The 12,867-nt window shown below is 23.8% G+C and overlaps 1 protein-coding gene across 1 annotated transcript; it reads left to right on the top strand.

Moving 5' to 3' along the window:
- Positions 1 to 1,100: 1,100 nt before the first annotated feature.
- LOC127249314 (ethylene-responsive transcription factor ERF098-like) lies at positions 1,101 to 1,885 on the top strand. Its single transcript, XM_051272058.1, has one exon. The coding sequence runs from the start codon at positions 1,150 to 1,152 to the stop codon at positions 1,735 to 1,737; it is 588 nt and encodes a 195-aa protein (XP_051128015.1). The 5' UTR covers positions 1,101 to 1,149; the 3' UTR covers positions 1,738 to 1,885.
- The last annotated feature ends 10,982 nt before the right edge of the window (positions 1,886 to 12,867 follow it).

Here is a 12,867-nt window from a genome sequence, read left to right as displayed (position 1 = left end):
AAATGCTGATGTGAAAAGAAATCAAACCTTATATTTATATTTGAAGAAATTGCACAATCTTGCATCATTTTCCGTCAGTTCATTGACGGTTGGAGCAAAAAAGATAAGGTTTTATTATATTGAGATAAAAAATGATGAGTTTTGGTTATATTGGGAGTAAAATTGATTAAAAAAATTATATTATGACAAAAAATGATGAGTTTTAGTTATATTGAGACAAAAAATGATGAGTTTTAATTATATTGGGACTAAAATTGATAAAATTTTTATATTTAGATCAAAATTGATGAATTTAAGTTATATCTGGACCAAAAATGATTTTTTCTCATTTATTAATTAATGTATCATTAATTATCGAAATAACATATATAGTAAATAACCTCAATAGATATTAAACTAAAAAAAAAAATCATAAATAGATAATATATACTTTCTGGGTCTGCTGAAAACCGATTCAATTTATTATTTTCGACCATTTAACTACAAATTAAATATTCTAAAATTTATTATTCAAACTCAATAATAATAATAATACTAAAAACGTAGTAATTGTATATTGTTATTTAAATATTAATTATTATATCAAAACGTAGTACAAATTAAAAAAAAAATGCAAAAATATTTTCATTAGTGTCTTATAATACTAATTGGAAGACATTTGTATAAATGTAAAGATATTTTTAATATTAAGTATAATGAAGTAAAAGGTAAATGTAATCAACATAAACGCTCAAAAATTCCTTCTAATACATATTAGTGATACATTTCTTTGTATATAATTTGTTCAAAACTTAAAAATATCAAACAAACAGACCTAAAGTGAGTATTCATTCCATGAAAATAAACTTAACAACAAATCATTACGTAAAATGCAAAAATGAAAACAGAACAAAGAATCAGGTGACAAACAAGCTTCTTCTTATCCACACTGATTCAACACTCATTTCCCCAGCCTCCACCCGCCGGGACCCACCCGCTCCCGGGACCTCAACTCCTCCCAAATCCACACCCTCCGTTTCCCCAACCCTAGCCCTCCCCCGCCGTCCGATCCTCCGCTCCCGGCACCCCCCAAACCCCCAACCCCGAATTTTTCTTCCGACAATTCCTCCGCGTACATTGTGTTTCTGCGGATTATTACAACAATTCCCCATGGCGATGGCGACGTCCGTACATCTCCCTCCTCATATAAATAATACCTCAGACGCCATTGGAAACCCCACACTCAAAAACTCACAAACCTCAGTAATGGAAGGATCCGGGTCTTCGAGCTCCAGGAACTCTGGAAAATCGTCATCGCCGGCAATGCCGCAGCAGAATAATAATAATAATAATAATAATAAGGAGGAGGAGGAGGTGGAGACACGGTTCCGCGGCGTACGGCGGCGGCCGTGGGGGAAGTTCGCGGCGGAGATTCGAGATCCGACGAGGGGCGGCGCGCGCCTCTGGCTGGGGACGTACGACACGGCGGAGGAGGCGGCGCGTGCTTACGACCAGGCGGCGTTCAATCTGAGGGGGCATCTGGCGACCTTGAATTTCCCCGGCGAGTATTATTCGCAGCTGGATGTGCCGCCGCCGTACGGGTCTCCGGCGGCGGCGTTCCACGGCGGCGGAGGGAGGTATAGAGGGGCCGCCGCCGGCGGGGAGAGGGGGCAGGATAAAATCGAGCTGGAGTATTATGAGGATAGTCTGCTCGAGGAGCTTCTAGAATATTCCGATAAGAACCCCAATTCCAAATAAATAATTATATATTAATTAGTTAACTAATTGAAGTTGTGGAAGTTAAGGTTCGATATTGTAATTGATCGTTAGATATAATTGGTAATAGCACAGTGCTAATTATATAAATCAATACTGTAACCCCAGTCTCTTATAGGTTTTACTACGTGTTTTTTACCATTTATATTTTTTATGCAATGATTATTTAAATTTAATTTTTTACTATTCAAAAGAATAAAACAAAAAACTAAAATCCACAAACAAACATATAAATATTTTATGATTTTAAATATGACAAGGTTATATTAATACAAGATAAGTATTTAAGTATAAAAATATACTCCAGGGGCACAATATTTATATTATATTGATAGTTGCTACAAAGTAAAGATAAATGATTTTTTTTGTACCGTGACCATCGTGTAATAATAATAAAAAAGTAGGAATACATTTATGGTGATATGGTTATTTATGTAAATGAGACTATTGTTTTGTGACAGATAAAAATGGTAAACAAGACTATTGTATAGAATTGAAGGAGTATATATATTATATATATATATGAACTAAAAATATATCAGAATAGTCTACACACCATAGTACCATAATTGATTTCAATGTAAAAATTTTATGTGTTGATTCGAACAAATCCGTATGATGTTGATTTACCTCGATCAACACCATAACCGACCTTTATTTTTGCTTGTTCAAATGAAAAATGTATATTAAAAAAAAAGAAAAAGAAAATAAATAAATGAACATATTATAAATATTTGTAAATTGAAAATTATTTACAACAATATAGTAGTTTAATTATACAATTTCACAATTTTATATAAAAACATGTGATGTTTGTTTGGTTTTTATCTGAAATTAAAGTGTTGATTTGAATTTTAATTTAAATAGTATTTTGATGTTGTATTTTGTAAAAAAATAAAAAAATAGTGTATCCAAACTAAAATTTTTTAAGCGAAATCCAAATAAATAAACATATTTTCAAAAAACAAAGTACTAAATAATCTTTTTATTCTTCCTTAAAAATCCTACATTTTTATATTAGATAATTATTTTCACATAATAAAATAATAAAAAATTAACATAAAAATAAAGACTGTTGTCCACCTACATTTTTAATTATTTTATTTTAATCTATTGAGTTATTTCTTTTGTAATATTAATGTAATTGTTGAGCACATATTAAAAATGTTAAAGAGTTTGTTCACTTTGTGTTGTTGAGAGAATGTATTTTGTTAGATTTGATATACTCCCTCCGTCCACGATAAAGTATACATTTACTTTTGGCGTGGAGTTTAAAAAATAATAGTATTTTAATTATAGTGGATAGGTAAAAGTAGTATAATGATATTTTTGCCCTTACCTTTTGGTATAAAAGTAATGATGTGATGTAAAGTAAGGGTATTTGTGGAGAAAAGTGGGGTATTTAATGAAATAGTTACTTTGTAATTGGACGTCCCAAAATAGAAATATGCATACTTTATAGTTGGACGGAGGGAGTACATAATTGTATTATTAATAAAAAATATATATATTAAATTGTTTATTTTATAATAAAAATATTATTATTTTTTACTCTCTACATACGGACATTGTAGCATAATTAGCTTAGACGGAGGAAATAATAATTTATTGGCTAATAAAAGTGTGTACAGTAATTTTGATGTTCTTGTCTTTTGTACTTTATATATAAATAAATTATGTGTGTAATAATATATCTATAATATATATAAAAGTTAAGGACAATTTGATTAATATAATAAAAAATAAATACTTATATGGGAGACGAATAAAAATATTAAAAATAATATTTTTCAATTAGAACAGAAAGAATATCACATTATATATGTCAACCTATTTATCTTATAACACAAGAGGGTATTACATGCAATAAAATTAAAAGTAAAATATACTAGGGTGTGTTTGTTTGGGAGTTTGAATTTTGAGTTGGAATTTGAATAGTAAAAATTTTGAATTTGAATAGTTGTATGATGTGATATAAATAGGTGTTGATGTGATATTTTGAATGTAAAATTGATTTTTAGTATAATATAAAAAATGAAAAATAGGTGTTAGATTTGATATTTTTGAAGAAAAAAAATTGGATGAATAATGTAAATTAAATCCAATCCCCCAAGCAAACACACCCTTACAATATCTATAATCAATTTAAGTTATGCAATGTATGTATAAATTCTACTACTAATTCATTGCTGTATTAGCTAAAATAATACATGGCATTTCTACATATATTTGTGCACAACATTTTTTATATATATATATATATGCATTTTTTATTATTTTTTACTTTTTTCTAAGACAATGAAGATAATGCAATAACTATGTAAAGTCAGTTCAGTTTTCATGCTAATTGAGTCAAATCAACGTGATGCTAATTTGATTTAGTTAATAAAAATATACAAAACAAAAAATACAATACATAAACCACACAAGATATATTTTTATACTACTGATTTTCAGTACAATACAATATATAAACTGTACAATATACTCCCTCTCTCCCATAACAAAGTATCCATTTTTCCATTTTAGTCCGTCCCATAACAAAGTATCCATTTTTCCATTTTAGTCCGTCCCATAACAAAGTATTCATTTTATTTTTTAGTAACTGTACTTTCTACCTAACATTACAAATACCCTTACAACTTACAATATATTACACAAATATCATTACCTTTATATCAAACATACTAATAAAGTTATTTTAGTCATTTCTACTTTATTCCTACTATATCACAATATAATACTAATATTTCTAAAACTACGTTCAAAAAGCAAATGAATACTTAATTTCGGGACGGATGGAATATATTTTTATATAACACATCGTTATATTATTTGTCTTGTGATTGGATCTGGATTGTTGAGTTTAGTATGCTGACTTAGTCAAATCAATACCTTATTTATTTGATTAAGTCAGTACCCGAACCTGCCGATATAAAGTATTTTGTATACTTATGTAAAAACATATGCATCATACTTATGATATAAAGTATTTTGTATACTTGTGTAAAAACATATGCACAATACTTATGCTTCATCCAATAATAATTTTGAATAAATACATCATTTGAATATAAATAGAAAAGAGTTTTCATGTAGGCACTTTTATTAAAATTTACATAACATATGAAAATAAGGACAAAAAATATGAATCTTTGACAAAGGTTTTTAATTTTACACTATATGAACTATATATTTCCTTAAAATATATATATTTTTAATGGCAAAATTCCATAAAATTCATTTGTAATTTTGCAAAATTGAGCCAAATTTTTATATTTTCAAAACTACTTCAGACTCACTCATAGTTTCATAAACTTTGAATCTAACTTTCTCTGTCATTTTTATTTAACGGTATTTGACTTGCACGTATCCAAACTACGAATGAGTTCCAGAATCTCCAATTCTAAATTTTTGAAAATATAAATATATTACTAATTCTTTTTATGTTTATCCTCCGAGAACAGTAAATATATTAAAAAAAAATAGTTACTTTTCTTTGATTCTAAGAATTTATTATATTATCCCTTAACTATATATAAGATGAATGAATATATTTTAATTTCAAGAGTCTAGAAATGGAGATTTTGAACTCATTCGACAGTTAAAGTAGTTAGACGCAAAGTTTATGAAACCATTAGAGAGTTTTATGCAGTTTAGAAGTATAAAAAATTTGGCACAATTTCGTAAAATTACAAATGAATTACAGCAGACATTGTTTAAATCCAAAATTCAAACTAAATCTTTTCAATCTAAATATTTAAAAAAAAAAAAAAAAAAAAAAACACACACTCATAGTGTCTATATATGTGTGTATATTTAGAGTCACTATTCTCCTTTTAAAGACAAGAACACTAAACTGTAATAGAAAACTGCATTATTGCAAATTCTCCAACAAGAATAAAGGTATATATAATATATATTTGTGAAATATTTGATTAGATTTATGAAATATTTGATATTCTGAATCTTATTTTGAGATAATGATGGATGATCAAAATTAAAGTGCAAGTAGATGGCAATATTATATTATAGTATAAAAATAAAAAAAAATAAAAAGTAATACTCCCTTTGTCCCAATACAATAGTCTTATTTACTATTTTTGTTCATTCCAAAACAATAGTCTCATTTCCATAAATAATCATATCACTCCAAAACTATCCTTACTTTATTATCATTATTACACAATTGCCACTATTTTTTACACTACTACACTCGTAAGGGTAAAAAATTCTTTTACCTGTACTTTTTATCTATTACCAATATAATATCAATATTTCTTAAATATCGTGCCAAACACAACTCAAATTATAGTTTTGAGACGGAGAGAGTATCAGAGTTGATCAGGAGGAAGGAATAATGAATAATCCAATTCCTGTGTAAGCTAAGCTGCATGCGTACATCAGTCAAATATGGAATAAATTAAAGGAATTTTTGAAGGATAACTATGCTACCATTATTGACACTTTTTAAAAGAGCCATTAAATTTATTTTAATTTTAGTCTTTAAAATTTTAAAGGATATAATTAATATTGGTCTTTAATTATGAAAATTTTAATGGATAAAATTATTATACATTATAATGTATAAGAGTTTGTTTTTCTATACCACGTATTATCTTTGATAATAATAAAAAAAAAAAATTACTTATATCCATATTTCTAAATAAAAATATACTTATCTTATAAAATATTTTTTAAATAATGAAAATTATATCACCCAAATGGCATTATAATTCTCTAAAATTACAATTTTCAATAATTAATAATAAGAATTCCATAAAATATAAAACAAAGTTTGTTTCTTTTTAGTTTGGATTAGGTTTGAAAGACTCATTTGATTGGTATTTTGATTTCTTTTTTTTTTTTTTTTTTAACTTCAGATATATATAATTATATTGATAATATAAAAAATAATATTTATATTGAATGTTGACACCCTAAGAGTGTGTTTCTTGCGATGAGTTTGGGAAAAAAAATTTGTTTGAATTTGATATGAAAATAATGTTTGATGGGATATTTTGTGATATACGTTGAACTTCTTTTTGGGACTGATTCGAATATCCAACATTGATTAAGACTAGAGTGATATATAATTGAATTTTATAAAATTGAATTATGATCTATGTTAGAAAAATGGTTGTTGAAAATGATTATATAATTATGAGATAATAGAAAATTCATTCATATAGATATATATTCTTAACATAAATATGAAGTATAAGTTGTATAAAATACTTTATATGTTTTTTGAAATTAAATACTCCATCCGTCCATAAGTAAATATCAATTTGTTTTTTTACACGTAATTATAGAAATATTAATATTATATTGGGATATAGTAAGAATAAAGTAAAAATGACTAAAATAACCTTATTAGTATATGTGATATAAAGGTAATGACATTTGTGTAATATATTGTAAGTTGTAAGGGTATTTGTAATGTTAGGTAAATCGCACAGTTACTAAAAAAGAAAATAGATACTTTGTCATGAGACGGACTAAAATGGAAAAATGAATACTTTGTTATGGGACGAAGGGAATATATATTTTTCTATTTTAATCAATTCAAAATTATTTTATCCAATTTTTTTTTCAAAAAAGTAATTTTGATCACTTAAATATTAAAAAATATAAAAAAGAAAAGAATATTGTGTTGATTTGGAAAAACAATCAAGACATCATACTTAAGTAGACAATATATTATTTAAATTAACATTATATATATATATATATTATGTTAGTTGAAATTATTTTTGAATTTAAAATTTAGTAATAAAATTAATTTTTTAATATATTAAAGGATCAAAATATAATTAATTTGTTTGTAGTGTTCTGAATTATGGGATATTTTCATGTGGTTTAGGAATAATAAAAATTATTTAAAATGACATAAATAGGATGACATTAGTGTAATATTTTAAATAAAAAATAAAATTTTAAAAACACAATCAAACCAACTTAATATATTTTTCAAAAACTTTAATTTAATAACATATTATCATTAAAAACACTATTAAGTAATAAAATTAATATGAAAATAATTTATTTAAATAATAAATATAAAAATATAAAAAATTTATTTATTTTATTTAAAAATATTGAATACAAAATTTAAAAATGTATTATATCTTTTTATAAATATATATAAATTGTGGGTCATATAAGCCCTCTTTCAGAGATGGGCTTGGACTTTGGGTCCGATTTGAAATTAATAGGAGTATGTGGTGGCTATGTGATTTTGTTTTATTTGTATTATATTAATATAATTGATAAGATGTTTATTATACATTATTTTTTATTATATATATATATATTTTTTTGTATTTTTTTATTCATTTATTTAATTTATTTTATTATAATTTTGACAAAATCAAAATTTTAACCTTTAATTATTATTATTTTTATTTAACACTTATTTACTATCATTTATATCACTATTTTTGTTATCTCCTCTCTTTTAGGTCCTTTTAATTAGTAATTAAATTTTTAAAAAATATTTCAATTATTTTTTTATTTTTTTTTTGGTAAAATTGTCCATAATTCTAATATGATTTTTGAAATTGAGCATACAATTTTTTTTTTATATTTTAAAAATTGTACGACGTCTCTTATACTTTAATAAACGTTACATAAACTTTTCACATAAATTTTTAAATATTAATACTTACAAGTTTATAATAAAAAGACAAAAATACCTCTATTAGTATTAGATAATATAAAAGTAATGATATTTGCATAATATTTTTAAAATTGTAAGGATATTTTTTTATGTTAGGTAGATATTATAATAATTATATTAAAAAATGACGCTCTTGATTTGACATGAATAAAAATAAAAAAAATAATATTTCCTTCATCTGTAAGTGTCACATTAATTTTTTTGTATTGTATTTAATATTAAAAATATTCTTATATTTGTATAATTTTTTTTTATAAAATTATTCTTCTTTTAATTTGTAGTATATTTTGATATAATAGTTAATATTCAAATATCAACCTACAAAAGTAAATAAGACCCTTAAAGCCGGACATAGTTACTACATTTTTTATGGAATGAATGGAGCATGGCAAAATTTTATATTGGGATTAATTTTGGTCTCAATATAATCAAAACTCGTCATTTTTTGTCTTAATATAAAATTTTTATCAATTTTAATCCCAATATAACAAAAAAATTGGGACAAAAAATGATGAGTTTTGGTTATATTTAGGACTAAAATTGATAAAATTTTTATATTGTGACAAAAAATGATGAGTTTTAGTTATATTTGAACCAAAATTGATAAAATATTGAGACCAAAATTGATAAATTTTGATTATATTTGAAACAAAAAATGATTTTTTTCCTACTATAGTACTCTCTCCGTCCCAAACACCAAACACCATGCAACATTTCTTTTTTGGTATGTCCCAAATACCTTGCAATATTTTCAAAATAGGAAATAATTAATTATACTTAATCCCTACCTCACATTTTATCCCCTCACATCATTCAAATAAAAAAATAAAATATATATTTCTCTGTTTATCACATCTTATTTTAGACGGAAGAAGTATTAAAAATTTAAAATTTTTGTGCAGAAAGTAAATTAATAGTATGTGGCGGGCAGGGCAGGGCAGAGCATGGCAAGGCCTACCCAAACTTTGACTATTGTAAATTTTCCCACCAAAAAAGTCATGCCCATGTGATCCTTTTCTCCACTAGTCAACATACATGCAAGAAAGTGCTTTCTCTTTATTATTTTATTACTTCAAACATAATAAGAAAAAACAAAATGCAAATATAACCTAAACTAGTTCGTTCCATAACAAAGTATTCATTTCTTTTTTTAGTAATTGTACTATCTACCTAACATTACAAATACCCTTCTAATTTATAATATATTACACAAATGTCATTACCTTTATATCATACAATACTAACAGGGTTAATTTAGTCTTTTTACCTTTATTTCTACTTTATCCCAATATAATACTAATATTTCTAAAACTCCGTGCAAAAAGCAAATGGATATATAGATATAGAACTAGGGAGAATAATGCAGAAAAAAAAAAAATGCAAACAAGTACGAGTATAGTGTAAAATATGGTATAGTAGCGAACTTGTGGATTCAAATACGTGATCATTTTACATTTTATATGTTATATGTGACTTGAGTAATGTAATTTATTTTATTTGAATTTAATCTGTAGTTTATTAGAATTTATTTACAATTATTATTATTTTTTCAATGAAATTTTGCTCTCTTTATATATATATATCACTTATTTTCTAAGTACTGTTTAATTATCATATTTTTCAATAAGAACTATCTTTGTCTGTTGTCCAACAATAAATGTGTCTTTTTTCTTTTTATATTATTGTAATTAATATTAGAAAAATATTTTTATATTTGTATAATTTACTCTGCAAATATCATTGTATTTATATTATAAAAAACTAATAAATAGTATTTTTATTTTTATTTTTTTCTTAATTTGTATTTAGATATTAAAATAATACTTAATTAATATTCAAATCTATTAATAAAAAAAAACATCGACCCCCTTCTCAGGAGACTGTGAGAGTATAAAAATATTTCAAACAAAATACTAAATTAAATATGATTTAAATTTAAATTATATATATAAACATATATACTTCGCCACTTCACGTTATTTAAGGTATGTTTCTTTTGCAAAGTTTTTCCAAATTTTACTATTTAAACTCTGTAATTTTTCAGAAAAAATAAAAATATTTTTTTCGTCTCCTATCAAATATTATTTTTATATCAAAGTCAAACCAATTTTTTTCCAAACTCATCAAAAGAAACACACCCTTAATTAATTAACTATTTTAGGATTCTTTTTCAATGTAGTAAAAACAATATTACATATTTTCTTTGCTACTTGAAGAAATTAAACCATTCTTTGTTAATGTAACCATTCTTCACATATTATTTTATTTCGACTTTAATTAATTTCTTTACAAATAAATACTTTTGTAATAAAAACTTTATCATTTCTTGCACCTTTCATCATAATAGTTTCCTTTTTCTTGCCAAAAGTGTTTTCTTTTAATTCATAATCACTTACTCTTGCGTTTGTTTGGAGGTTTGGATTTTGAGTTGGGATTTGAATAGTAAAAATTTTGAATTTGAATAGTTGTATGATGTGATATAAATAGGTGTTGATGTGATATTTTGGATATAAAATTGATTTTTAGTATAATATAAAAAATAAAAAACTAGGTGTTTGATTTGATATTTTTGAGGAAAAAAAATAGAATGAATAATGTATTTAAAATTCAATCCCCCAAACAAACACACCCTTAAGTTGTCATTACTATTGGGGCATTTTATTCCTCGGAGGGATTTTTCATTTATTTTATTTTTTTATGAAATCTAAATATTATAAGTAATACTTCTTCTGTTCTGTGGTTATATTTTTATTTCTATTCGTTCAATATCTCATATCATTTTTTTTATAATGATTACAAATCTTAATTTCATTTTAAATTTTTATATTTATATATATTTTTTAAATTTTAATTACATTAATTACTTATTTTAATCTTATTTTAATCTTAATTTATAATTATTTATATTAATATATTTTAAATTATTTATTAATTATACTTATTTTATTATGTATTTTCGTATCTACGGTAACCTAAACATAATAAATGGGTACGAAGGAGAATTTGACATTAAAAAAAAAACTAGCTGTAATGTTTTTAAGCAAATATATATATATATATTTAGTCTGAATTGAATTTAAATATTAAGTTTTTTTTATTAAATATAATTTAATGTGATATTTATTGAAAGGAAAAAAAAATTATGTATATACCAAAAAGAAACACATACTGAATGTACTTTACAGTAATTTTTTGATATAAAAATAAGAATGAAAAACATAAATAAATAAGAGATTAGTTTTAGGGTTTGTTCAAATATGTTTTTAAATGAATGTATTTTTTATATTTTATCTGTTTGCCAAAAAGAATCGACTTGATTATTGGAAGCTAAATTATTAATCATTTCGAATAAATCCCGAAATTCAAAATTACCTTGTTATCCAAAAAAGACAAAAAATTCCTAATAATAAATCAAAATTGCCCACACGATTTGTTATAAAAGCTTTTTTACAAGCATTTAATTATACTTTCTTTGTAAATAATTTTGTTGAATAGAGGGAGTATTATATATGAGAAATTGTATTAAGAATATAAAAAATAATACTACCTAAATCTGGCTCTAATAGTCTCATTTATTTTTTTGACGTATTGAATTTTAAATATTAATTATTATATTAAAATGTAGTATAAATTAAGAAAAAATTATAAAAATATTTTCATTAGTGTCTATTAATACTAGTAATCATATAAATATAAAAATATTTTTAATATTAAATACAATAACGCAAAAGTTAAATGAACCCTTATAAGCGAAATAAGGGAATATCATATATTAAATTGATGATCTTTTGAGTTAGTAAAATATATATTATATTGTGTTACCGTATAAATATATAGTATTTTTTTAAAAAAAAAATTAATATTTATAAAAGAACGTTCTACTAAAAATACTAATAAACCATTGGTTTTATTTTGTTTAATAAGAGTTCCACTATAATAGTTTAGTTTATCATTTTTGTCAATTCTAAAACAATACTCTTATTTTCATAAATAATTATATCACCATAAAACTACTCATACTTTTTCATTTTTATTACACAATTACTATTACTTTTTACAGTAATATACTCACAAGGACAAAAAAATCTTTTATCTATACTTTTTACCAATATTGTGTCTAACCCAATTAAGACTATAGTTTTAGGACGGAAGAAATATAATTTACCATTATTATTATAATTACTATTATTACTCCATCCGTTTTGATTATAGTGTTCTTTTTACTTTAGGCATAGAAATTTAAAAAAAATATATAATTAATAAATAATTGAAAATATATTAGGTAAAATAATTATACTCCGTATATAAAAATAATTATTAAGAGTAACATATCTTATTACTTTAAATAAAATTGAAAAATAATTATAAATTAAATATTTAAAATTATATTAAAATGTATAATTTTTTTTGAAAAAAGATGACCTAATAAG

Source organism: Andrographis paniculata, unplaced genomic scaffold (assembly GCF_009805555.1).
Source record: "Andrographis paniculata isolate CXL003 unplaced genomic scaffold, ASM980555v1 Contig35END, whole genome shotgun sequence".
Classification (NCBI taxonomy): Eukaryota; Viridiplantae; Streptophyta; class Magnoliopsida; order Lamiales; family Acanthaceae; genus Andrographis; species Andrographis paniculata.
Note: the sequence above shows the minus strand (reverse complement) of the source record. Positions and strands in the feature narration are given on the sequence as shown.